Source organism: Tachysurus fulvidraco, chromosome 1, assembly GCF_022655615.1.
Source record: "Tachysurus fulvidraco isolate hzauxx_2018 chromosome 1, HZAU_PFXX_2.0, whole genome shotgun sequence".
In the NCBI taxonomy this organism is placed as follows: Eukaryota; Metazoa; Chordata; class Actinopteri; order Siluriformes; family Bagridae; genus Tachysurus; species Tachysurus fulvidraco.
The window spans coordinates 37,903,764-37,930,458 of record NC_062518.1 but is presented as its reverse complement, the minus strand read 5'-3'; the positions used below and the strand labels follow the sequence as shown (position 1 = coordinate 37,930,458).

The window sequence follows — 26,695 nt, the reverse complement described above, 5'->3', positions numbered from 1 at the left end:
TATCTATCTATCTATCTATCTATCTATCTATCTATCTATCTATCTATCTATCTATCTATCTATCTATCTATCTATCTATCTATTTGTTTGTTAATTTTGGTTTGTTTATTCATTTGTTTTTCTGCCATTCAGTGTCAAATAAAGCAATATTTAAATATTAAAATAGCAAACATTTCATATATATATATATATATATATATATATATATATATATACATATATATATATATATATATATATATATATATATATATATATATATATATATATATATATATATATATATATGCTAATAAATAAGTCAATAATAAATAATAATACCTGATGGGGTATTATTTATTTCTTACATTTCATTGCATATTTGGTTAAGGTTACAGTTTTTTTGTTAAGGTTTGGTGATTCACTTGGCCAATATAAAACCTTCCACTTTCCCCCCTGATTAAATCCATTATTTTGCTGGCATTGTGTTTCGGTTTATTGCTTTGCTGAAGGCTGAAGTTCCTCCCAATATGACTGAATGAAACTGTACAATGAAATTTCATTTAGTGTAAGATTTTAATTTCCCTGTGAATATATTATCTCCATTTTATGTCCTCTTTTAACATATAGCATTACAATTGTAGATTGTGGTAATATAAGGGGAAGTTCCTGCTAATATAAGGGGAAAATGATAGATTTGTGATGTGAAAAATAAATCAAAATTAATCGGTAAGACATTTTATCAGTTTACATTTTTTGAAAGTAAATCCTGTTCTTAGTGATAGGAGCAAAAGAAACCGCTGATCTTGATTTGTTTTTCTAATTCATTTTCCACGAAATATTTCTATTTGTTTTTACTTCATTTTTATAATTTTACAATTTCACATTGAGAAAAAAAATCTGAAATTATTTTTCTTGGATTCATTTGTTTCTATCACAAAAAACTGACTTTTTAACAGAGCTGTGTAGGCATTTTTTTTTTATTATTCATTATTCGTAATTCAGTCATATATATAATTATTTTTCCTCATTACTTTCACCATCTTTAACAAGTTGTTTATTATTTACATGATAAGAGATCACTATAATGTGCTATTTCAATTAATTAAATGTTTCTCTGTTTAACTATCTGATATGTATTTACTAGTGAATTGTCATGAATTTTCATATTTTCTCAGATATAAACATATTTGAAAAGCTATATTTTTATTTTTTATTTTTTTGTTATTTATAATATTACCTTACACTGAAAAAAATTTCAACGTATAAATCAGTTCCATGTGACTGCACTTAATAACATAATTTGGTTTTATTATGCCCAACATGATTTGATCATATATTCTCAAAGCTCTGAATAAATTAACCTCCATATGTCTTTTGAGAAACCGAGGGTCAAGCCACTGGAATTCTGCAACAGCCATACTTTCCCTGCAGTATCCCATTATTTTTTAATGCAATGAAATACAACAATTAATGTTTTTGTTAACTGACATCAAGTCAAGAAGTCAAGTCAAGTCAAGAAGCTTTTATTGTCATTTCAACCATATATAGCTGTTGCAGTACACAGTGATATAAGACAATGTTTCTCCAGGACCATAGTGCTACATAAAACAAAGTCAGAGCTAAAAAAAATGTAAATAAAAACGTAAATAGCACCATAATGTATCAGGAGTGGCCGTTGCATGCTACTGCCGTGCAGCTATCTTGGATCAAGATGTTAATCTATGGTAAAATTTGCACCATGCATTTATCAATGTACTACAGTTCTGCAACTTAACATACAAACATTTCATGTTGGGTCCACATAAACCCATCCATTTCCCCACAGCTTTGCCACTAGGGTGAAGTGTGATGAAATGAGTTAATAAAACAGACAGATTACCACCATCACTGTTGTATTTTAAGCCTGAGCTACTTTCCGGTTGTGTTAGTGACATCTGTTTCTCCTATATTTTTAAACATTAAAGCATATGGATGAAAATGATAGAGTTAATGATGAGACATTGATTGCCATCATCCATGTTGTAGTTCAAAGCCAAATCAGGTATAGTATACAGTACCAGGTAACTCAGTTCTCAGAACCCAGAACCCAGAACTAGGAAACCAACACAGCCACTAAGGGCTCAGTGCTCGTACTACGCCTGGATAAGATGGTTGAGTTGCATCAGGAAAGGCATCTAGTGTAAAAACAAATAAGAGATGTGGATCAGATGATCTGCTGTGGTGTCCGATCAGGGAGCAGCCAAAAGACAATGGTAATAATATTAAAATCTGCAGTAATGTTCAGTGTAAACTGTATCTTGAGCTTGATATTTGATTTGTAATGATGATGAATAACAGACTGTAGGATTATTATCTTTAATAACAGACTGTAGGATTACAGATGTTATAATGTAATTTGAAACATTTTAAATGAGAATATGTATTTGTAAAGTTAAACAAATAAATTATTCTCAACATTTATTCTAGAATGAAATTTGTGAGGTTTAAATTTATTCAGTCTTAAATACAGGAGAGATGATCAGTGGTGCTGAATTTGTACCTTCATGATGTAAATAAGGACTAAAGTATGGATAGAGTTTTTCAGTGAAAGACTGACCAGTGAAAGAGTAGATATTAGATTTGGACTTCACATCATAAAAGGAGACCAGACCCTCCTCATAATCCACAAACACCCCCACAACCTCCACCTTCTCTCTCAGTGTGATGGGAACAGAGGGACAAGCACAAGCCTTATACTGATTCTCATTCCTCAGTACCATAGTCCAGAATCCATTCTGAGGACTCAGTGTAATCTTCCCCTTCCTGTTAATGTTCTCTCTCATGACTCCTAATGACCAGTCAGTTTTCCCTCTTACCTGAACCTCATAATAAAATCTTCCTGAGGAGAAACTCTGCTTTCCCAGAACTCCTGGACATGTATCAAACCTCTGTGGTGTATCAGAGAGATTTTGTTGTTCATCTCCATCTCTCACTTGTTTTCCATCAGCAGACAGGATGAGATCAGGATGAGCTGTATCAGGATCCAGAGTCACATCCACTGAGAGAAAAACACAGTGTGTGATATGAGTAAACAGATTAAAAAATATGAAATCATCATCCAGTATATGAGATTCAGTATTGATTTATAATTCTTTAAAATGAAACAAATACAGTGTATAATAAGAGTCTGTCACAGATGAGAAATATAAAAATGTTTCCTCCTGAAATTTTAGTGATTTATTTTTGTCACAGAATATGAACAAAAACCTGTTTCTCCTAGTGATAAATATCTGGTATGTTTTACATTTAGAAAGAAAATGTTACTCTCAAGTGATTGATAGAAACTGTGTGTTTTTAAATTCTTTTTTAACTGTATGATTATAAATCTCTCAGCCTTCTTTGTCCAGCAAAACAACAACATTCCCCTCTGACAGACAAAGAGTTTTATACTCATCACTTTTCCACATACATGGTGTAACAAATCATTCTTTCAGAGTCCTTCATTATTTCCACACAATGTTTTACTAACATCTAGAATCTTTCATTTCTACAAGTGAAGCTGAATTCAATTAAATCATAAAGCTGAACAGTGAAGGGGAAAGAACATTGATTTACTGTTTTACTGTTTATCAGCAGACACAAAACAGTACAACATGCTCCAGGCTCGATTGCCATTGCCTAGCACTGAGTAACCCGGACGATAAACTTCACTGTTTGTACACAGGAGTTAGACATTTACAAAAAATAAAATAAAATTCTCCTCTGTGCTTGTGACTCATCACACACACATTCAGTCTTCACAAGTAAAACTAGAGACTAAAACCAAGCGTAGATGTTCAGAACTATTTATTGTTTTAACGATCAATCTAACAGGACACACCCCAGCAATTACTTGTAATTAATTAATTTCTGAGGTCCCTTTTACGGTCTCCCACGTACAAACTGGGATGGAGAAAAAATGAGAAATAAAGTAAAATGAATTGTAATTGGGTGGTCTGATACAAAATGTGCTATGATCTATGTTGTTTACCATAGAAACAAATCTACATATAAATATGAATAAATTAAAGCTGAAATTGTAAACTCTACTTATGATTATCATTTGAGCTCAAACACAAATAATTCATAACTCAGTTTTAATTTCCATAATAAGAACATCAGCTGATTTTAGGTTAAATGTAAATAATAATAATAATAATAATAATAATAATAATAATAATAATAATAATAATAATAATAATAATAAACAGGGTTTAATAACAAAGGAAACACTAATCCAGACACGGACTGAAGACACTGAAGACAGGGGCTGACAAAGGCGGGGCAGACACGTGACGAGGAACGTAAACACATGCACGTGGCTAAAGTCCGGGCTGAGTCCTGACAACCTGAGTCCTGTTTTCCCAGTTTTTGCTGTGTTTAGTTTAGAATAATTTACTTTTTAAAAATGACATATTCCTCATCCTGATAATCATCATCATTTTTCTTTTTGAGTGGTGGTACACTGTTTCAAGTCATATTAAAAATTTACCACATTGCTGATAGCAGCTGGGTTATTTCTTCCCCAGCTTACCATTTCTAAAAAAAGTTTTATCCTCTTTACTGAAATCTAGACAATTCCACTTCAACACACCTGATTGGGAAAGCAGAGCAGTATGCGGTTGTAATGTGAGACCACATAAGCCCTCAAAGCGGGCAGTCAATTAGAGTGGTGACAAGCACAACTCAACCTCCATGAGAAGCAGGAAACGTATCTTGAAATGCAGCACATGTAGATACAGAAATTAAGTTGGCACTGGCTTGTCACTGCCGAAGACAGCACTTCTCACCGAGCCTTCACTGAAGTTCACTTAAGAGACATTAATAAAAGACCAGTTTTTTACCACCGTCGAGTCACTACATAATAAACCTGCTACTTTATATATTTCATAACCATTAAATAGTCCTGTGCCATATTTTTACAGTTAGAATTGCTTTAATACATTAAATGGGGGGCCTTTCAATGTAAAGATGATGAAAATGTCAAAATATTCTTACCTGCATACTGCTTCTTCTTTAAAAAGGCTGTGAAAACATGTAATTAAACAATGAATTATGTTCAAATAAAGTTACATTAATCAAAACACAACATAGTATATATATATACTAATGAGCCAAAACACCCTAAAAAACTTCACTTTTCCCCTGATTAAATCTAGTATTTTGCTGGCAGTGTGTTTTAGGTCATTGTCTTGTTGTATGTTGAAGTTCCTCCCAATGTGACTGGGTGAATTTCTCTGTAAATTGGCAGACATAATGTAAACATCTGAATTCATTCTGCTGTTAACATCCTGAGTTACATCATTAATAAAGCTTAGTGAACCTGTTGCAGAAGCAGCCATGAAAGCCCAAGCCATGACACTACCTCCATTATTTTTCACAGATAACCTCATATGTTTTTTATCATGAGCAGATCCTTTCTTCCATTCCATCACTTTGGTAAAGGTTCATCTTGATTACAGAAATTTTGTAGTTCGTCTCTGTACTTCTTTATGAATATATTTCTGCTCTTGAACATTGGATTGTGAAAACTGCAGTTCTGCTCTCTGGAGGTTATTGAATTTGTTTTTCTTTATAGCTCTCACAATGTTTCTTTCATAAACTGCTCTTATTTTTTTCGGTCTGTTCTATGTCTGTGTGTTACACAAGTACACCAGCAATTCCTTCCTTTCAAGATGCTTCCATATTGTTCCACTGGATAAACCCAATGCTTCAGAAGAGAAACTCGGAGCTCAGATCAAGAGAAATCTGTGTGATTATGCAGTTAATCTTACAGGGCACTTTTGGGCAAAAAGTAACACATATCAGTGATGTTACAGTCATTTCTATCACTTGAAAAGACACAGGTTAAGACAAAAGGTACTATTTCTGAGTTGTTTAACACATCTTGCTGAAAATGTCAGGAAATGGAGGCTGTCAATCTGATCTATTGTTGCATGTTCACATGTTGATCGCATTCCAGTGTTCAACGTAAAGCAAAATACAGTTGACTTTTCTTGGACACCCAATACTTTTGGAGGCAACTTAAATATTACACTCACAGAAAATACAAATCTAATTTTTACGAACTCAGCTGTAATTACCATATTCCACACGATGTCTCTGCAGTTCTAAAAGAGAGAGATATTAACATTAGAGATCTAACTGTTTGTTGAGTTATTAGATTATTCAACACTATTGGCAAGTCTATCTCAGACATTTATTTGTATTTATTTATAAACGCACACACACACACACACACACACACACGCACGCACACACACACACACACACACACACACACACACACACACACACACACACACAAATGTAACATTTCAAGAAGAACATAAAATGACAACACTTCTGTTATTTGAACTAATAATAGGTCTGTGATATCTAAGCAAAATATTGTAGCTATTAGTTATTTGCTTGTTTACAGAAGTTAAAAGACCACTCAATTGCTTTTTAGACTCTGAAAAATGAAAACATAGAACTGAAGGATGATCTTCTTTCTATTCCCCCTCATGCACTACCTACTACATCATTACCAACAGTGCAACCTACAATGGCACATTACACACATCAAAGTAGTAAGTTCAGCATACTTACTGTGGAATTATATATAAATAGTTGTTATATAATAATTTAAAAATTTTATAGCTTTGATTCATGTCTGACTGCGCTAATATTCACTTGCTAGTGCACATAATCCATCATTTACATAACAAATCAATTTTAATCAAAGTCAAATAGTAAAAATAGTCAAAAGAAAAATAGTAAATGTAACTCATGATCTCAACTCACAGTGCTTCAGACACTGTATAAAATATTTAAGAAATTCAGGTATAATTACCAGCTTCCAGCCTCCGTATCTGCCTCTCTGAAAACAGACAATTTTAAAATGTTAATATTACACTTATTAGTCAGCTATAGTTGAAGAGCTGTCAGCAGAAATGTGGTGTCTAAGACATTGTGCTCATCTACATGCAATATTATTCTACAAAATAATGTAATCTAGTAACTTGCATACAGGGGAAGTAATTGCCCCATTACTGAGTCCTCTGTTTTTTCATGTCACATATAGTAGTTTCATATCTTCAAACAAAATTTAATTTGACAAAAAAATGTGAGTAAATAAATTTACAAAAATATAATTTCATTTTCTGTCAGAGTTATTTAACACCAACTAGTCCTGTAGGAACAATCTCATAAAAGTGAATATATGTATTATTGTGACTTAATGACATTAAAATTATTAATTTGTTAATTTGGCATGTGTGCTTCATAGATAAAAATCTGTATTAGACTAGAGCTCCAATAAAAATGTGTACAAATGTACTGACCATTCAGTTCCATGACCTTGTAAGAAGTAGATAACATTAATACATCTTGCAGAAGGCAGGTGAATATTTTTGCTCTATACTGTGGTATATATCAATTATAGGGTATTCTTCTTGATTTTATGAAGCCCATATGACTGTCAGACAAATCATGTTAATGATCTCAAACTATAGTGTTAATCAAATTTAGATTCATTACAGAATTATAAAGCACTATGTGTTTCTTGTACAGCTTTCTGTAAAAACACGTCTCAGATCAGTCAACTCTATCTTCTACTTTAATAATCTAATATCATTCTAGACATTTTGACAAAAGCTTGTCATAAATTTTTTAGCACTGCTTTATAAAATATTTATGATATGCTTATGAATGTATTATGAAAGTACTCTGCCGGTGGCATTCAAATAGCATTTACCTTTCTTTCTTTCTTTCTTTCTTTCTTTCTTTCTTTCTTTCTTTCTTTCTTTCTTTCTTTCTTTTATATAATTAAATAATTATATAAATATACCAAACCTTACTAAACAGTCATAAGTTATTTTTTTAAAACAGGAAATGATTTGTAAACATTAATGCAATTTCATTCCCGATTCCTATAATAGTGTTCTGATATACCAAATGCCATTGCATTTTTTGAGTAGATTTGATCTGTTTGTTCAGTTTTATGTTTATTTATTTAAAGCCGCAAGAGCCTGTACATAAACTACCATCACAGTGTTATACCTGCATTTTGTGTCACTAGTGCAGGGCTCTTCACAAAGTGTTGATGTGGCTGCAGGCTTTCAGACACAACTGACTCCACTTTAATTAGCTCATTTCCAATCTCAGATATCAAGCAATGCCTCTTATTCATCTGCTTTGAAGGACTGCAGCCACACCAGACCTTTGTGTAGATTGAAGACCCCTGCTCTATTCAATCATCTGCCATTACAATGGCTGTAGATTATGGATTGTAATTTTCTGCCAATACAATAGAAATAAAGTTTATATAGCCCTGTTAAAATGTCAGAATTTTGTGTTTAGTGATCATTTAGTCATCAGTAAACTAAAGTCCATCTCAGTCATTTATTTACTTCTGATCACACTCATATGCCCAATCTGGAAAATATCAGTAAACCTGTTTAAACACCTTTTGTGTGAAACCTACATCACTACAGCACCCTAAACAACCTAAAACACTTCACAGATACCTTTGTGATTACATTTATTCATTGTAAACACATCTCTGAAGACACCACTCAATACAGATTTTATTGTCTGTCTGGACTTTGGAGTCTGTTGATTGTTTTACTGATGTTCTGTGTATAATGTGTTCAATCGGTATGAAAATCACAAAAGTTCTTTCTCACCTGTGGACTGCTTCTCCTTCTTTATCTCTGAGGGGAAAAAAGACTCGATTAAACAAATTTGGTTAAACAAAACTAAAATTAAATAGCACGAATCAGATTGCAGATTACACAAATGATTGACAGATGGGTGGTTGTGTTGTGGTTTAGCTATAAAACGTATAGTATGAGAAACACAGTCAATTATCATATGAAATGTTATTAAGTACAAGATTTTCTTCATCATCCACATCAATCCAGGGTGAAGGAGAACATGACTTGATAATGATAATAAAATTAATAATATTTATATAATTCTCATTGTACTCCATCCAGGGTGTATCCTGCCTCGATGCCCGATGACGCCTGAGATAGGCACAGGCTCCCCGTGACCCGAGAAGTTCGGATAAGCGGTAGAAAATGAATGAATGAATGAATTCTCATTGTTGTTGAATCTAAAAAAATTACTAAAAATTATTTAAAATATTAAGTAAATGTTAGCTACATTAATGCAAATTCAATTTCCATTTCTGAAATATTCTTCTGTTATTCTTAAAGTTTAATGAATTGAAAAAAAAATGTTTTTTGCGTGTTCATGAGTGTGTTTGATCTGTATCTCTGCTCTGTTTGGAATTTATTTTAGCAGCATTTACTTGTGCATACACTCTCATCATGTTATGTCCGATTATGTCCTCCAGTGGACATCTGGCTGTAATGACGAGGAGGCATACTGCTGGGGATCCATTTGCAGCAGAGTTTATTTAAGAAAAAACACAGATCGGAGTCAAACAGGCAGGGGTCAGAACCGGCAAAACACAATATCAGAGAGAGAGAGCAGAATCCGAATTGGGGACAGGCAAAAGGTCGGGGCAGGCGGCAAACAATCAGAAAGTCAGGAAGAGCGAGCAGAAGTAATAACCGGGAAAACAGAAGACAGGAAACGCTCAGAATGACTGTAGTAACACAAGTCGAGACCTCGCACCGGAATGGAGTAGCAGCGTGGTATTTATGTGAATGGGAAATGAGAGACAGGTGGTGGTGTAATTAGGAGGCGAGGTGGCTGATGGGGAGTGTAGTGCAGAAGTGCGCTAGTACTCTGGAGACGCGTCTCTAGGGCGACGCTCCGGCGGTGGTTCGTTGCTCATGACACTGGCATTACAATGGCTGTAGATTGTGTACAGGAATTTTCTTCTAATATTATGGGAATAGAAAGTCTATACTATCCTGTTATAATGAGAGATTTGTGATGTGATGTAAAAAAAAATCAAACCAATGATTAAGAGAGTAATCAGTACTTATATATTCCTGCAGCTCTTTAATGTTGCTGCATGTCTCTGAGCCCCTTGGTACCCCTTTTTGTCTTGACCATATACACATTTTTGAAGGGAAATCATATTGTTAGTGATGAGAACATAGACCGGGCATCACCAAATGGCGAACCACGGTCCGGATCCGGACCGAGTGACGGGTCTGCCCGGACCGGTTAAAATTCTAATATTATCATATTAAGCATCTCCTTATTATAATCTAATATTATAAGATTATATAAGCTCTGTGATATTAATAAAAAGATAAATATTTCATTCATGCACAGTTAATCTAGTTATTACGACAGGAGCGTCATCAAAAGCCAAGTCAAAAATAGATTGTTTCTGTTCCATACTCCAGAGCAGAAGGTAGCAGTAATGCACCTAATTACGCTGGCAGGACAATTAAGATTCAAACTGCTGGCAGGACAATTACATGCCCATTTCTCTCACTAGGAATGGAAGATGGAAGAGGTGGAAAGGAGAGAGGAAAAAGGGAGCTGCTCAAAGCTCTGTACGTTTCTTTTATTCAGTAAATTCTGCCCTGTTCTATTTTACCTGAAATGTTCTTTTGCCTAAAGTTCCTGTGTTATTAATGTAGTTAATGTTTAAAAAAGGGACAGCTCAAAAGTATTTTGTTCAATTTTTTTTCTTAAAGATTAAAAGCACTTTTATTTTATTGAAAAGATTCAATAATTTATATTTAAAACACTATTTTAAGTGACAATATAAGTGTCAGGGAGCACCCAGCTTCTTCTCCTGTGCACGCCCCGCCTGCGCGGAGCGCATCACCAGCGTACTGATTACCACACCTGCTCCTCATTTCACTGGCCTATATAAGCACGACATTTGCTCCATTCCAGCGTCCGTTATTGTTTACTGTTTCCAGTGTGTATACTCTGCGTATTCTTTCATTAAACTCTGTTTTGCTGGTGCCTCGGTTTCCGCCTCCCTCACGTCGCCTAACAGAATAACGGACCGAAAGACAGAGAACAGGATCCGAACCGGCTCTTACCTTGCGATGGATCAACAACCCGGCACGGCTTCCGATTCGGTTCGGGACCTCATTGCCGCGCTCCGAGCCGCTTTCCCTTCCTCCGCGGCTCAACAAAACCCACCCGCTTCCACTGGCAGCCCCATGGCACTTCCGGTTGCCTTTTCCGGAGAAGCCTCCGAATGCCGCGGTTTCCAGCTCCAGGTGAATCTCTATATTGAGATGCAACCACAGCGATTCCCCACCGAACGATCCAAGGTAGCGTTCTTCATTTCCCTCCTCTCCGGGAGAGCGCTGGCTTGGGCACAATCACTGTGGGACGCGGCTAGTCCGGCTACGCAGTCTTACGCTGGGTTCACTGCTCACTTCCTGGAGGTGTTTTGCGCCACCTCCAGCGTCCTCACCGCGGCCGACCAGCTGCTCAGCTTATGTCAAGGGAACGACAGCATTTCAGATCACAGATCTAGTGGCTGGAACGAGTCAGCGCTTCTCAGCGTTTATCGGCAGAGATTGAATCCTGAGATCAAGCAGGCCATGGCAGTGCATGAGGACACAGTGGGGCTGGAGAGCTTCATTCAGAAATCCATCGGGCTCTCTCAGCGCCTGGCAGCCTGTCATCCCGCTACCACTCCTACTCAACCAGGCGCTGCAAGGCGCAACTGCCGCCCTAGACGCCGAACCTATGCAGCTGGGCTCCCAGAGACTGTCCCGGAGAGAAAGAGACCGCCGCCTGGCTATGGGAAGGTGCCTGTACTGCGGATCGCCGGACACTCCGTCACTCGGTGCCCCACACGCCCCGTTCGTGCTACGGTGAGTACTGTTGAGCTTCCCACCGACATCTCACCCTTATCCAAGCTCATGGTGTCTCTTCTAACCCCCGCTATATCTATCTCTGTACCTGCCCTAGTTGACTCCGGCTCAGCGAGGAACTTCATCTCACAGGCCTGCCTCGACCACTTACGCCTCCCCCGAGAGAGCAGCTCCCAGGACTTAGAGGTGCACACCATCCAGGGACGCCCGCTGGGAAAGGGGTGGGTGAAGTACTGCACCCCGATGGTGACACTCCAAGTGGGGCTATTCCATCGGGAGGAGATCAGTTTCCTGGTCCTGGAGTGTTCCACCGTCAGCGTGATCCTGGGGAGACCATGGTTACAAAGGCACGCGCCCAGGTGCTCCTGGGATCCCTGTGACATACTGGAGTGGAGTCCCTACTGTAAGGAACACTGTCTCTCCCAGCTTCCGGCGCAAGTCCAAGGGGCTATGATCGGCGCCACCCAGGTGGAGGAGGCTACGACTACAACTCAGCCAAACATCCCAGAGGAGTACCGGGACTTCGAGGACGTGTTCAGTGCCCAGGCCGCCACCTGTCTCCCCCCTCATCGACCCTAGGACTGCTGCATTGACCTGCTCCCCAGTGCTAAGCTACCAAAGGGCCGTGTGTACCCGCTGTCCACTCCTGAACACAGAGCCATGGAGGAATACGTTCAGCAGGCTCTCCGTCAGGGGTTTATCACGCACTCATCCTCTCCAGCAGCATCCAGCTTCTTCTTCGTGGTAAAGAAGGATGGAGGTCTTCGCCCCTGTATTGATTATCGGCAGCTGAACTCCCAAATTGCTCCTCTTCCGTACCCCCTCCCACTCGTGCCCGCTGCTCTGGAGGACCTGCGGGATGCAAGGGTTTTCACCAAGCTCGATCTGCGGAGCGCTTACAACCTAATCCGCATAAGGAAGGGAGACGAGTGGAAGACTGCCTTCATCACACCCTCGGGGCACTATGAATACCGGGTCATGCCGTATGGCTTATCCATCGCTCCAGCCGTCTTCCAGGGGTTCATGAACGAGGTACTTCGGCCCTATCTCCATAGGTTCGTCATGGTCTACATAGACGACATCCTGATCTACTCCCGAAATCGGGAGGAACACTTGAGACATGTACATGCCGGCCTGGAGGTACTGCGATCACACCGGCTCTACCTGAACCTCTCGAAGTGCGAGTTCCACCGCCATACTATCCTCTTCCTGGGCTACATCATCAGTGCAGAGGGGATCCAGATGGACGAAGGAAAAGTAAAGGCAGTGAGACAGTGGCCCGTCCCTGAATCGATCAAGGAGCTCCAGCGTTTCCTGGGTTTCGCGAATTTTTATCGCCGGTTCATCCAGGGCTATAGCCGGATCACCGCCCACCTCACTTCACTCCTCCGGGGTAACGCCCGATCCCTGAGGTGGACCAGGGAGGCTCAGGAGGCTTTCCACGAGCTTCGACAACGCTTCTGTAGCGCTCCTGTTCTGCGTCACCCAGACCCCCGAAGGCCCTTCGTGGTCGAGGTCGACGCGTCTTCTACTGGAGTAGGGGCTACTCTTTCCCAGCGATCGGGAACCCCTGCTCAGCTCCACCCGTGTGCCTTCTTCTCCCACAAGCTCTCCGCAGCTGAACAGAACTATGACATTGGCAACCGCGAGCTTCTGGCCATCAAGCTGGCCCTGGACGAATGGAGACACTGGCTGGAGGGAGCCGATCACCCATTCACTGTAGTCACCGATCACAAGAACCTCCAGTACCTACGAGAGGCACGGAGGCTTAACCCCCGACAGGCACGCTGGGCCCTCTTTTTCACCAGGTTCCGGTTCCACATCACCTATCGGGCCGGTACACTCAACGGCAAGGCCGATGCCCTATCCCGGATGTACGGGCCGGAGGAACCCAGTGACCCAGAACCCATCCTTCCTCCCACGCTCATCCTGGGGCCCATCGTTTGGGAGATCGACCATGAGATTCGCACGGCATCGCTCCACGAGGCCACGCCTGCGGGATGCCCAGATGGACGTGTCTTCGTCCCGACCTCCTGCCGACGCGATCTCATCAAATCAGTCCATGAAGGACCGGGCACAGGCCACCCGGGTGGAAAATGGACGGTCCAGCTCGTCAAGGCTCGATACTGGTGGCCCTGCATGACAGAGGAGATCACACGGTACGTGCAGGAATGCCCCACCTGCGCCATTTCCAAGGTCCCACGCCACCTGCCCATGGGCAAGCTAATGCCGCTCCCTGTCCCTCAGCGCCCCTGGTCTCACCTAGGACTCGATTTTGTGACTGATTTGCCCCGGTCGGAGGGCCACACCTGCATCCTGGTGGTGGTAGACCGATTTTCTAAGGCCTGCCGCTTCATCCCGTGAAGAGCCTGCCGACCGCCCTCGAGACAGCCGAAGCCCTGTTCCATCACGTTTTCCGGAACTTCGGACTCCCCGAGGAAATCGTCTCAGACCGAGGGCCTCAGTTCACGTCCCGGGTCTGGAGAGGGTTCTTCAAACTCCTGGGGGTGTCCATGAACCTAACCTCGGGATACCACCCGCAGTCTAATGGCCAGGCCGAGCGAAAGATCCAAGAACTGAGCCGTTATTTGAGGACCTACTGCAGCCAGGATCAAGAGGAGTGGTGTCGGTTTCTGCCATGGGCTGAGTATGCCCAGAACTCGCTCCGCCATTACACTACAGGACACCCTTTCCAGTGTGTGTTGGGGTTCCAACCACCCCTGTTCCCTTGGTCGGACGAGCCTAGCAATGTGCCTGCAGTCGATTCATGTTTCCGGGAGAGCAGTAGGGTGTGGGAATCGGCACACACCCAGTTTCGTCGAGCCCTCCGCAACACCTGCCAACACGCCGACGCTCGGCGACTGGAATCACCACGTTTCCGTCCCGGGGACCTGGTGTGGCTATCTACCAAGGACCTGAAACTGAGATTGCCCTGCTGCAAGTTGAGCCCTCGGTTCATTGGGCCCTTCAAAATCGCCGACCAGGTCAACGACGTGTCCTATCGGCTAGAACTGCCGCCAAGGTACCGCATTCACCCTACCTTCCATGTGTCCTTGCTCAAACCTTGTGCCTCTCCTGTGTCTCGCCCCCCAGGTGGCCCCGCGGCGCCCGCACAACCGGAGATCGTGGACCAGCCCGATATCTATGTGGTGAAGGAGGTGCTGGATTCTAGGCGGCGCAGGGGTCGCCTCGAGTACCTGGTGGACTGGGAGGGGTACGGGCCAGAGGAGCGGTCATGGGTGGCTCGGCGAGACGTGCTGGATCCGGCGCTGCTGGTGGAGTTCCATGCTTCTCATCCACGCTGCCCGGCGCCCCGGTCGAGGGGCCAGCCTCGTCACCGGGTCAGGGTGTCCGGTGCCACCCCTGGGGGAGGGGGTGGTGTCAGGGAGCACCCAGCTTCTTCTCCTGTGCACGCCCCGCCTGCGCGGAGCGCATCACCAGCGTACTGATTACCACACCTGCTCCTCATTTCACTGGCCTATATAAGCACGACATTTGCTCCATTCCAGCGTCCGTTATTGTTTACTGTTTCCAGTGTGTATACTCTGCGTATTCTTTCATTAAACTCTGTTTTGCTGGTGCCTCGGCTTCCGCCTCCCTCACTTCGCCTAACAATAAGATTCAGACCTTTGCTGGGAGGAAATTTTAGTAACTGGACCTCTTTGAATTTTAATTAAATACCCCTGACATAGACGATGTGAAGAAAATCCTAAAGAAACAGCTGATATTGATTTTAATTGATGACAGTGGTATGATAATTACTTTTTAAAATAAAATTGAAGGTGATTGGTTTATTCTGAAGACAGCCACATACCCATTTATAAAACATATGCATAGTGGTTCTAGTAGCTTCAATTTGTTGTTGTTGTTGTTGTTTGTTTGTTTGTTTGTTTTTTATGTATTTTCCATAAAATATTTCTATTTGTTTTCACTTAATTAATTATGTTTTTATAAACTGCGGTATAACATAATGTTGCTGTGTTAAAACAAAGATAATTATATTGTACCTTCCTTGTGATAATTGCAAACAGTTGCAGTTATGATCAATCCAACAGCAATAAGACATGCTGAAACTGAAATCCCAACAATCCACTTCCAAGCATCAAAGACTTTACCTAAAATGAAACCACATTTAACACATCACGGATATTTTAAAGGAATTCAATTAATTTAAAAGTACAATGTGTTGTGCATACACCATGAAGCTTAACACATAAGCATATACAAGTAAGCTTAATATAACATGTGTTTAGTGTTTTGTCTTGTGTTTTGTTTTCTGTCTTTTATTTTGATATTAGACAAAGAACATGTCAAACAAACAGGGTTAAATATATGGGGAGAACCAATGAGTTTAACCCTGTTTACTTGTCATGTTCTTTGTCGGCTGTTGTCCATTTATGGCTGTTGCGTGTGTTTGTGTTTCTCGTCTAGTCTCATCTCGCCTTGTCTTGTGTTTTCCTTGCTCAGGATTACTTTGTGTTGTGTTTATTAATATCTGCACTTGCATTTGGATCCTCTGTCTCTTGACATATAAATATGTTCATCAAGCCTAAGTGTCATTATTTATTACCTTAATCTCTAATGATTACAGTAGAATGTAACAGTCTAACTTATGTGTACACGTTTTATATTTACAGACACTTACTATTGATGATAATCTCTGTCTCCAGCATGTGATGTTGTTGCTGAAGTCTGCAATAAAACCTGTTGGAGTCGCTATAATCATAAACAGTGATGCGGCTTTTCACACTGAAGCCCTCAGTGTCTCTGTGTATCTGTGTATCTTCAGCAGTCAGAGTGACTCCTTCTCTGTCCAGCCACAGAACATCAGGTTCAGGGTTCCAGCCTCTGGACTCACACACTAGATTAATCCCTCCTGAGTTACCAAAACTCTCCATCATTATCACTGGGTGGCTTCCCTGAGCTACAGTCAATAAAGAAAAAATATATATTATCTTTTAATGATACAAACAGACAGTAATAAACATCAATTAGAAAAGAAAACATAAATAATAATAAAACATCAGTAATGTTATCTTCCCAACAGAGGTTCAACTCTAAATACTAAAAACAAAACAAGGCAAAATTTAGTTGTTTTGAAATTGCATTTTGCATTTGAAGCATCTGAAACTGGTTGTTTATCCTAAAGCTATTCTATTAAATGACTATTGCTGGACAAAGCTATGTTTCTATATCCTATTTTTTTTCTATTTATAAACTTCCTCTAGCATATTGTTTAAAACATTATAGTAGCACAGTAACAATATGTGTTTTATATTCTTATGAATCTACCTCTATTAAAATAATCAACTATGGCATTTGTGTACGGCAAGTAATTTCTAATCAAACAAACAAATGACTGAATTACAAACAATTATTAACATTTATTTCCAGTTTTTCTAACTTATTCTTTGTGAAAAATCATTATGCATGAAAGTAAAAAAAATGTGAAGGAACTGTGTGATGAAATGTCAACATGGAGCAGAATTTCAAGGCAATGTTTTCAACATCTTGTGGAATCCATGACACAAAGAAATGAGACAGTTGTGCTCTAATGTCTGGGCAAATGCTATAGATTAAAAGAGCTTTATATATGCACAAATACATTAATAATGTTGAGATAAAAAAAATTATGTAGTATAGCTTTTACTGTATAAACCTTCAGTGCAGTAATACCCCTTTTCCACAAAAAAAGAACCGGGTGCTGGTTCAGAGCTAGTGCTCGTGCCGGTTCAAAGTTGGTTCCACTGGCGAACCTTCTAAGAAAAGGTTTGGCTTTCCATCGGCTAGAGAGCCATCACACAGGCGAGGTATACAGATGTCACTGTATACGTGTCATGTTTCACAGCAACGCTAGCGCAGCAGTGGCAAACACAAACACAACATCAACAATGGCAGATGTTGCTTTACTGTTAATGCTCATGGGTTTGTGAACCTACATTGGCATCCAAACGTGGCGAATCGAACGTGTTCGTGCAGCTCCATGTAATTTGTATAAACAGAGATTGTAATCGAGAAAGTACATAACATTATTTTATCATTAACACAGAAAAATGGTAGCCTTAGCATGTAGCTACCTACTATCATGTGTGCTGATAATATATCATATTGCGGTAAAGTAAAAGTGTATTAAACATTAGTATACTTAAGGTACATTATCAAATGTGCTACCAGTAGCCCCAACCACAGCCACAAGCGGTTCTTAAGTCTAGACCAGCAACGTTTTGGTGCTATTTAAGAACCACTTTTCATGGTTCAGAGCCGGTGCTTTGGCTGTCGAAACAGAAAGAACTGGTTCTAAATTAGGGTCTGGCTCTGAACCAGCACTCAAACTGCCTCGGTGGAAAAGGGGCATAATTGATCTTACCCTCCACAATGACGTTCACAGTGATGTCATCATACCAGGAATTGTCCTCAACAAGACACTTATATTCTCCTTCATCAGAGACTCTGAGATCTGAGAGTTTGAGTGAAACATTGCCTTTCTGTAGCTCCTCTTTAAAAAGTGATGTTCTTCCTCTATAGGACTGAGCCTGACCTTCATTTTTGTCTTCATGATCCCTATAGAGATGCACTAATGAGTCTTCTACATAGAGTTTGAACCACTCCACTGTCATGTCCACAGCACTTGTGTTGGGTTTGATAAAACAGGGCAGAACCAGATCTTCACCAACCACAGCAACAAGAGGCTCTTCTGGACCAAGCACCTGTAAACGCTCTGAATTGTGGGGATTAAAAGATCAGCAAGTACAGTATTGCTACATTTATTGTAGGAAACAAGACTGACCTTATTTAATTGCATATCTTATTTTTGAATATAGAGGCAAACACTTTTTTTTCTAAGAAAAACTATTTATGTATTACAGAAAACAATTAAGGACACATTAAATTAATACATCTCATGTGTCCTTAATTGTTTTCTGTAATACATAAATAGTTTTTCTTAGAAAAAAAAGTGTTTGCCTCTATGTTCAAAAATAAGATATGCAATTAAATAAGGTCAGTTGCATACTGCAATTAAAAAAGGTCAGTTGCATACTGTAACACTACCACTACTGTATACACACTCACTGTGCACACTAATAGGGTCACTTGAACACCAGTTCATATATGAAGTCATCCAATAAGGTTGTACACATGCACTTTATGTGAACAGGTTAATCTTACTTTAAGTATTTTATTGTTAGCACTTGTCATTTTGTTCATATTAATTTATGTATATAAGCAACAAAACTACACCAGGTTACATATGTAACAGGGTTCCCCGAGAAGGGAACAAGGTGCTGTGTGAGGGCTGTTCCAGTGGAACATAAGGAAGGTGTGTTCTGAAGCTCTGTGTGCACACTAACCAATTTGAGTGACAAAGTGATTATGCGATTCCAGCTCCCAAAACAGACAATCAGGGAGGAGGAGTTAAGGCACAAGCTAGAGTGGTAGACATAATTCGTCAAGGCCCTTACTGGGCAAAGCAAATGCAGCCTCTCCACCTCCTCAGACTTATGGGGTGAAGGACAGTAGGCCTGCAAGATGACTGGACAAACCACCATCCTGGGCACCTTAGAAACATATTCGGCCCTGGGGAGGAGGATAGCCTTGGACATGCCAGAGGAAAATTCTAGGCATTTGGGGCAATCAACAGGGCCTGCAAATCTCCCACTTCTTTAAGGTAGGCCAAGGCTTGGAGCAGAGCCTTCCTCACAGTCAGAAACTGCTCAGAGGCTGACTCCAGGGGCTCAAAGGGGGCTTCCAGCAGCCCCCTCAGGACCAAAGAGAGGTACCAGGAAGTAAGGCATGGTCTGCAGAAAGGTTTCAGCCATCTGACACAGTGCAGAAAGCAAGAGACCAGAGGATCAAGAGGACAGGAGGACAGGTTTGTTGTTTGCAACAATGGTGGCAACGTACTCCCCAAAAGAGAAATGGAAGATGGAATGCGGAACTCCAGAACTGTACCGACCAGGCTTTGATCTGGACCCTGACAGCATTCATTGCACCACAAATGGAAAAGCCTCCACTTCAGAGCATACAGCTTCCTAGTAGAGGGAGCACTAGCTTGTCTTTGTCTCCTCATATGAGAGGCCTGCCTCTAGGGACTGGTCCCCCTCAGGGTCCAGGTCCAGAGCTTCCACATTTTGGGGCGGGTGTGAATAATTGCACCCTGTGCCTTAGAGAGGAGAACCTTGCTGATGGGAATCGCTCATAGAGAGCTTCTTGACTTGACTCTCTTGTCTAGGAGGCTAGCTCTGTGAACCAAACTCAAGAGGGCCAATGAGGAGAAACTAACAGAAAAGTGATTTGGTCATTTTCTACTCTGTCTAGCACCTGTGGGAGCAAAACTACCAGCGGAAAGGCGTACAGATGAAGCCACGGCCATGTTTGAACCAGGGCATCCAGGCACAGAGGAACCGGATAAGAGAGGGAAAACCATAGCGGAGAGTGGGTCAACTGCTCTGAGGCAAACAGATCCATTTCCGCTTGTCCAAAAATCTGCCAGATTTGCTCCACTCAGTTAACGAAACCTGGTCTCTGTCAGAGCAGAATCTGACCTGTGCACACTACAACAATGCAGCCCCCGAAGTGTAGGAGAGTTTCAAAGCTATAAACACAGCCCTTATCTCCAAGCAATAACCCTTATGTACTTGAGGGTATGTGCTCAAGGATGAAAGCTCACACCCATGAACCGTGGCCTCATGTGAAGCAGACCCAAAGGGATAACCGTGGCTTCTACTGACATGAGGCCCAGCACTCTCTGTGCCTCAGTGACTGAGAGGCTTTGGCCTAGCCAAATAACTTGCACTGCCAACCAGATGAAAACCACCCGAGCAGGGTCCACACAAAACTCGTACACTTCGCCCCAAAAGTGAACTTGAGAAACTTCCTGTGCTTCCTGTGAAAATGAGCATCTATCATCACACTGCCCAGTTGAGTGAGAGTGGTGTTAAACTCCCACAGAACTCCCCGGAGCCCTGAAAAAGAGCACTGGCAGGCACTAACCTGGGGTACAGATCTGTGCAACAAAGAGGAGTGGGCAGAGCCGCCAAGGAACCCCAGCCCTCATGCATCAGGATTCCGTTTTAGCCCACCTGGTCAAGATGAAAAAAGGTCTCCTTTTGCCTGACGTGTCTGGGCGTGGGCACACTGACTGGCCTCAATAGTCTTAGACAGAAAGCCACCACAATCAAATTTGTTATTACGCTGGGTGAGCTAGTAGCGGGATGTGTGCGGCTGGAAGGTGGCAGTGGCAAGGGATAAACGCCCTGAACGCTGCTGACTGGTGCTTTACCTCCTGGTCAAAAATAGTACTCACTGGGTCCACGAACAAGCAAAATTTGGGTGTCAAAAAGAAAGGATGTATCCATGTATTTTATTTATTAAATTGACCCACAGGTGCTTCTCCGTAGCAACCATTGAATGGCCTATGGAGCAGGCCAATCTTCTTTGTGGAACAGAGCACGAGATCCGTGGCTCGGCTGAGCTCAGCTAGTGCCTCAGAGTCCAATCCATCACCACCATCGAGCTCATTTACCTGGTCAGCCAGGTAGGCCTGCAAAACTGCCATGGTGTGCCTGACCACACCCTTTTTGCCTGCTGCCATATATTCTTCAACCACAAGGGCTGAAGTCGCTCTACATAGCTTGGAGGGAAGCACAGACTTCATCCATGTGGGCGATACAGGAGACAGATTTCAATCACAGGCATCGCCCCATACCCATAATATGCAAGCCCTATAATGGCTGAAAAGTCAGACATGGCTGGGGAAAAAAGCCATACTGAAAAGGGATTTCCCCAAGACCTCGATATGTCGAGATGGAGGTCTGGGGGAAAAAAGCAGCTGCCCGCATGGAGGTGGGCTGCGACCTGTAGTCAGAAAGCGGTCATCTAGCTTCAAACGGACAACACTAACTTCTTCTTCAGACCAATATAAATTCAATTTAGATACAGCGCATGTTACCACCTCAAACACCACTGATCATTGTGGCAGATCAGAGGAGGAAAGCCCCTCTTCGCCCATATCGAGCTCCGATGTCCTTTCAAAAGATTTCCATTTATTTATAAACAATAAATGCTGTGTTTACAGTTTACTGCAGTGGTTCTGATGTTTTCTGCATGCAGTCTGTGTAGTTTCAAATTTATTAATGTGTGCAGGATGCAGAAGAAATTGTAGCTGCTGTTTCTCAGTCTTTCTGAGCATACTGGCATTATAATGCATCAAACCTACTCAGATGTGTACTGAAACCTTTCAATCTAATTAGAAAGAAGCCCACTTGACATGACTCAGCTTTCAGATGAATGAGAATCTTCACATATGACTCACAAAAAAATCCGTTTTGATTATACAAGCTTACAATTCATAGTAAACAGCCATACACACATGCACACACAAAAACACACACATAATTTTTCATACCTGATCGAGATTCGATAAAGCTGAAAAGAATTAGAGTCAAACACCACAGCATAATCCCTAAAAGATACAGTAGATTATCATCAGTGCTTCAGTTTTGCCCCAAGATAAATAATACTTTTCCAAATTACACTTGGTGGGCAAATTAACCTAGTTCAGCTATTTTAAAATCACAAAATACTCACTCATTTTTCAGTTTAGAATTTTCCTAATAAGACGATCCTAGAAGCTTCTTTGTCTGAGTCAGCACTTTCAGTTTCGTTTTGAATCACGTGATACCTTTTCTTTAGTCACACTTTTTTTTCCCTGCAGAAGCTTACTCTTTACCTCTTTCTGTAACCTTGCTGAACATTGAGTAAATGTAATTTTTTTAAACATGATTAAAAATTAAGCCAAAAGGTTTAATGTTGTGGAAAAAAACTTTGATATGGTTCAGTAAAAAAAAAAAGCTATATGATATTAAGCAGGCATTGTGTAATTTTTCATAACTGTTCACAATGTAGAATATATATATATATTAATATGGGGATTTTTTTTCATTGCTTTTTGTCTGTAACAGGTCATTTTTTAATTACGGGATAAGTGATCACGATATTGATCTGATTTAACTATCTGATATTTATTTACTAGTGAATTATCAGAAAAGCTGAAATATAAACAGATAAACAAAGTATTTTTATCTCTGTCTCTGTGCTTAGTTCATTCTTCATGCTGCAGGTGTGCAGCTACAATGAAATGATTCGGCCTCCTTATGTCTCACCTCCTGATTAACCTGACTAATCCAAGTTTTATGCTCTGAATTGCAGCATGCAGAAATAAATAGAGATTTTGGGATGGACAGAAGAAAATATACTTTTATGTACAGCAGTTTTATATGTTGTAATCATTTAACCACATTTAACTAGGTGCCCTTCCACACAAAACCGTTTTTACTTGTATTTTTTGGATATGTGTTAGGTCCATACAGTATGTGTTTGTGTTGTGTCGGAAATGTGAAAATGAACTGCTACCTCCCCCGTCAGTTCTAGCCACTTATAAGAAATAAGCGGAGAAATCAGGTCAGTTGGAAAAGCTGCTCAGAATGACGTAGAAATGATCAAGCTCATTACTATTCATGAGCTCTCCCACTTGAGTCCGCGCCCACAGAATTCATGTAGCTCAGTGAGTTTCCTATACAGCAAGGATGTGCCTGAACGTCAATATACCCGGAGAAGCCATTCTGTCACAATTCCAGGTGATTGTAAACAAAGTTCCTCTATCCTAGACATGCATCACCCGCTTCGAATGTTTTGGCATCTCTGGAAAATTGTCCGTAGTGTATGAGTGAATGTGTGTGTGTGTGTGTGTGTGTGTGTGTGTGTGTGTGTGTGTGTGTGTGTGTGTGTGTGTGTGTGTGTGTGTGTGTGTGTGTGTGTGTGTGTATCAAAGACGCCTGAGATAGGCACAGGCTCCCCGTGACCCGAGGTAGTTTGGATAAGCGGTAGAAAATGAGTGAGGGAGGAGAGTGAGTGGTTTGGTCTTTGTCTTGTGAATATTTTTTTTTATTAATGAACACACTGTTCGTAGAGAATGCACATATACATGAACTGATCTGATTCAAGACTGACATCATTACATCATGCATAAAATGGTGGTGTCCACTTTTGCCATTTTAAATAATACCATCGTTTTATCTTACTATGTAGTCATATAATATATAATATAAAACTCTTCTTGTTTGAAAATCTCACTGAGGGCTAAACCCCCCTAAAGATGACATCCTAGAATCGCCCCTGGTATACTGTGCATATTTTCAATGTGTAGTGACTCGCGCTGCGAGGTGGGACGCAAGAACAAGGCAGGCTTCTTTAGGTCGCTCCTGATTGGCTCCTCCGGTCTTGCTGTCGCAATCAGCAGCGCCGTCTGTGGTGCTGAATTGCCGGCTCTCCGCCATATAGTGCCTCTCCCCGTGGTGCTGAAATGTTGTGGTTTATTCTGATCCATTAATCTGTTCCGTAACAAATGGGACTCTCTTTGTACATAAATCACTTCAATATATTTGGACATAGACCTAAGACAAAATTGCAAATAACACCCTGCGAGCAGAGGAGCAGTAAAGCATTTGAATGGCACACTAAAGATTAAACTAATAATTAGAATAATAAACTTCATTTTGTATAGCGCCTTTAAAAGCGCTTGACATAAAAAGATGAAATTAAAAGATGCACATAACATTACAGGCACTAAAACTAATCATACAAAAATAAAAAGCCAATGAATAACAAACAAAGTAATCACATAAAAGCTACCCTAAAAATAAATACTTTTTAAGGTGGGATTTAAAAACACCCAGGGATTCTGCTTTTTTAATCTAGGAGGGCAGGGAATTCCACAATTTGGGAGCCAAAGAAGAAAAAAACAGATCACCAATAGTTTTTACTGTCCATGTGCTGTGATGAAACAGGCCTGTCTTGGACAAAAGCTCTCCCTATCGTGTTATTGTACAAGATAACAAGAAACAGGGGAAGAGCAAACCAAGGCCGTTTGATATACTGTTTGGCAGACACCAATACAGACATTGGGCTGACACACACCCAGAATAACCAACAGCCAAGGTGAAGGAAGTGCTGCCCAAGATTATGCAAACAGATTTGCATGATCTCAAGCCAGGCAATTGGGTGGAGGTGAAGAATTTCAGGACGAAAATGTGGAAAGCCAGGTGGTGACTGGGATTGCTCCAGGTACTTCTGACCTGCGGTGAGGGTTGCAGCTAGTCAATGTGGATGCACGTTAGCCACTGTAAGCTAGTCCCAGAGCCTGGAGAAAAACAGTTGATGTGTGTGTGTGGGTTGTGCTCAGTATAGTTCAGTTCAGTTATTAAGGATTTTGATGGCTTATGGAAAGAACTAAAGGAATATTTAATGGCTATAAAATAAATAAAGTATAGGTTGTAAACATTGAAGTACTACAAAATAACTATACAGAATGTACTTATGATGTGTCAACTAACTGCCAACTAAATTTCTGTATCTGTTGTGCTGCATTCCAAGGTACTCTTCCTTTTCATGGAGCATGAGGTGTCTTTGTCACCACTCTGTTTGACTGCCCACTTTTAGGGCTTTCGTTGCACCATATTACAACCACATGCTCTTCTGCTTTTCAGGAGTGTTGGTAGTGATAGACCCCGTGTGGCCTGAAAAATGGTAAAGTGGGCAAGAAATCATCCAGCCACTCTCAGCAAAGTTTTATTTTTATATGACTTGAAACTTACAATATTGTACCACAAGTAAAAAAATATAAATGATGATGATTTAAGAAACTTACACTTTTTAAACAGTAAATTATTCTTGTTAATCACATCATGTGTTGAGTGACATGGTGTCTGGATCAGGTAGCTACTTTAGTAAGGTGGTGATAGAAAGAGCTTTTTCAGCTTTTTTATACTAATAACACTTATTTATTTAGTTAATTTTATATTCATCTGTGAGTACTTTTACCACAGCATCACATTGTGATCTTTTTACCAATACTCATGTTTATATCTCATAGAGCAAAAACCGAGAAAACAGAACACTGTATTAAACACTAGTAGAACAAACAACAACTCAGTACAGCAGTAAAATACTAGACAATATATAATACTTCACGACGTAAACGAATGTGAGCAGGATTTATATGTCCACAAGCACCAGATGTGACACTGTGACACGAAAGTGATAGAGCTCTGGTTCCCTAAAGTGGTGAGGAAGTGCAAGTGGAACTGTTACAATATAATAATATTAATAATAATAATAATAATAATAATAATAATAATAATAATAATAATAATAATAATAATAATAATAATAACAATAATAATAATAACAACAACAACAACAATAAGTATTGTTGTTGTTGTTGTTATTATTATTATTATTATTATTATTATTATTATTATTATTATTATTATTATTATTATTATTATATATTATAAATTTATATTTATGTTAAACCAAAAACAGAAGATCTTACAAAAAAGTTGTTGAGTTCAAACAATGAATATGAGAAGAGTTTACAACTTTAGTTTTAGTGGAGATTTGTTTCTATGCTAAACAAAATAGATCATGGTAATATTATTAGCAGCCTTTATTGTCACTGGTCACAGGTACCGTGAAATTAGCCATCAACCTGTCCATACATACAATACATACAATATGATAAGGGGGGGAGAGGACAGGAAGACAGGGGATTGAAAAGAAATACAGCATAACATGAGGGAAGGGAGGAGAAAAAAACAACCCCCAGACTATGCTCCGGTGGGACAGTCTGGGAACAGGAAAAACACCTCAGCAACATAAGCACATAAACAGTACGCCATAAACACATGACTTGCAACAGGGGAGGGGAGTGGGGGATGGAGGTAATCCAGCACAGGCAAGCAGCCATCAGGTCCTGCAGCCTTTATCTTCAGCGCTGGTCACAGACCTGCTTGTCAGACTGGTGGTACAAAGCGGCGAAGGCGTGAGATGGGGGGGGGGGGGTGAATGCATATCTTTATACACAGTATAAGACAATATAT

General features: G+C 40.5%; 2 protein-coding genes across 3 annotated transcripts in view; one reads left to right on the top strand and one right to left on the bottom strand.

Annotated features, from left to right (window-relative positions):
• The window catches only part of LOC113663171 (E3 ubiquitin-protein ligase TRIM39-like), a 537,569-nt gene that overhangs the window by 43,321 nt on the left and 467,553 nt on the right, over positions 1 to 26,695 (top strand). The window lies entirely within an intron of this gene.
• On the bottom strand, positions 1,537 to 22,414 carry LOC125145180 (butyrophilin subfamily 2 member A2-like). Of its 2 annotated transcripts, XM_047816109.1 has the most exons (10): positions 22,344 to 22,406; positions 22,162 to 22,218; positions 18,124 to 18,474; positions 16,402 to 16,680; positions 15,764 to 15,871; positions 8,670 to 8,696; positions 6,836 to 6,862; positions 6,084 to 6,110; positions 4,999 to 5,025; positions 1,537 to 3,019 (listed from the first exon to the last, which is right to left on the bottom strand). In XM_047816109.1, the coding sequence occupies exons 1-10, from the start codon at positions 22,345 to 22,347 to the stop codon at positions 2,472 to 2,474; spliced, it is 1,455 nt and encodes a 484-aa protein (XP_047672065.1). In that variant the 5' UTR covers positions 22,348 to 22,406; the 3' UTR covers positions 1,537 to 2,471. The 2 variants fall into 2 exon arrangements, with proteins under 2 accessions (XP_047672065.1, XP_047672069.1); XM_047816113.1 differs by lacking the exon at positions 18,124 to 18,474 and having other exon boundaries at positions 22,344 to 22,414.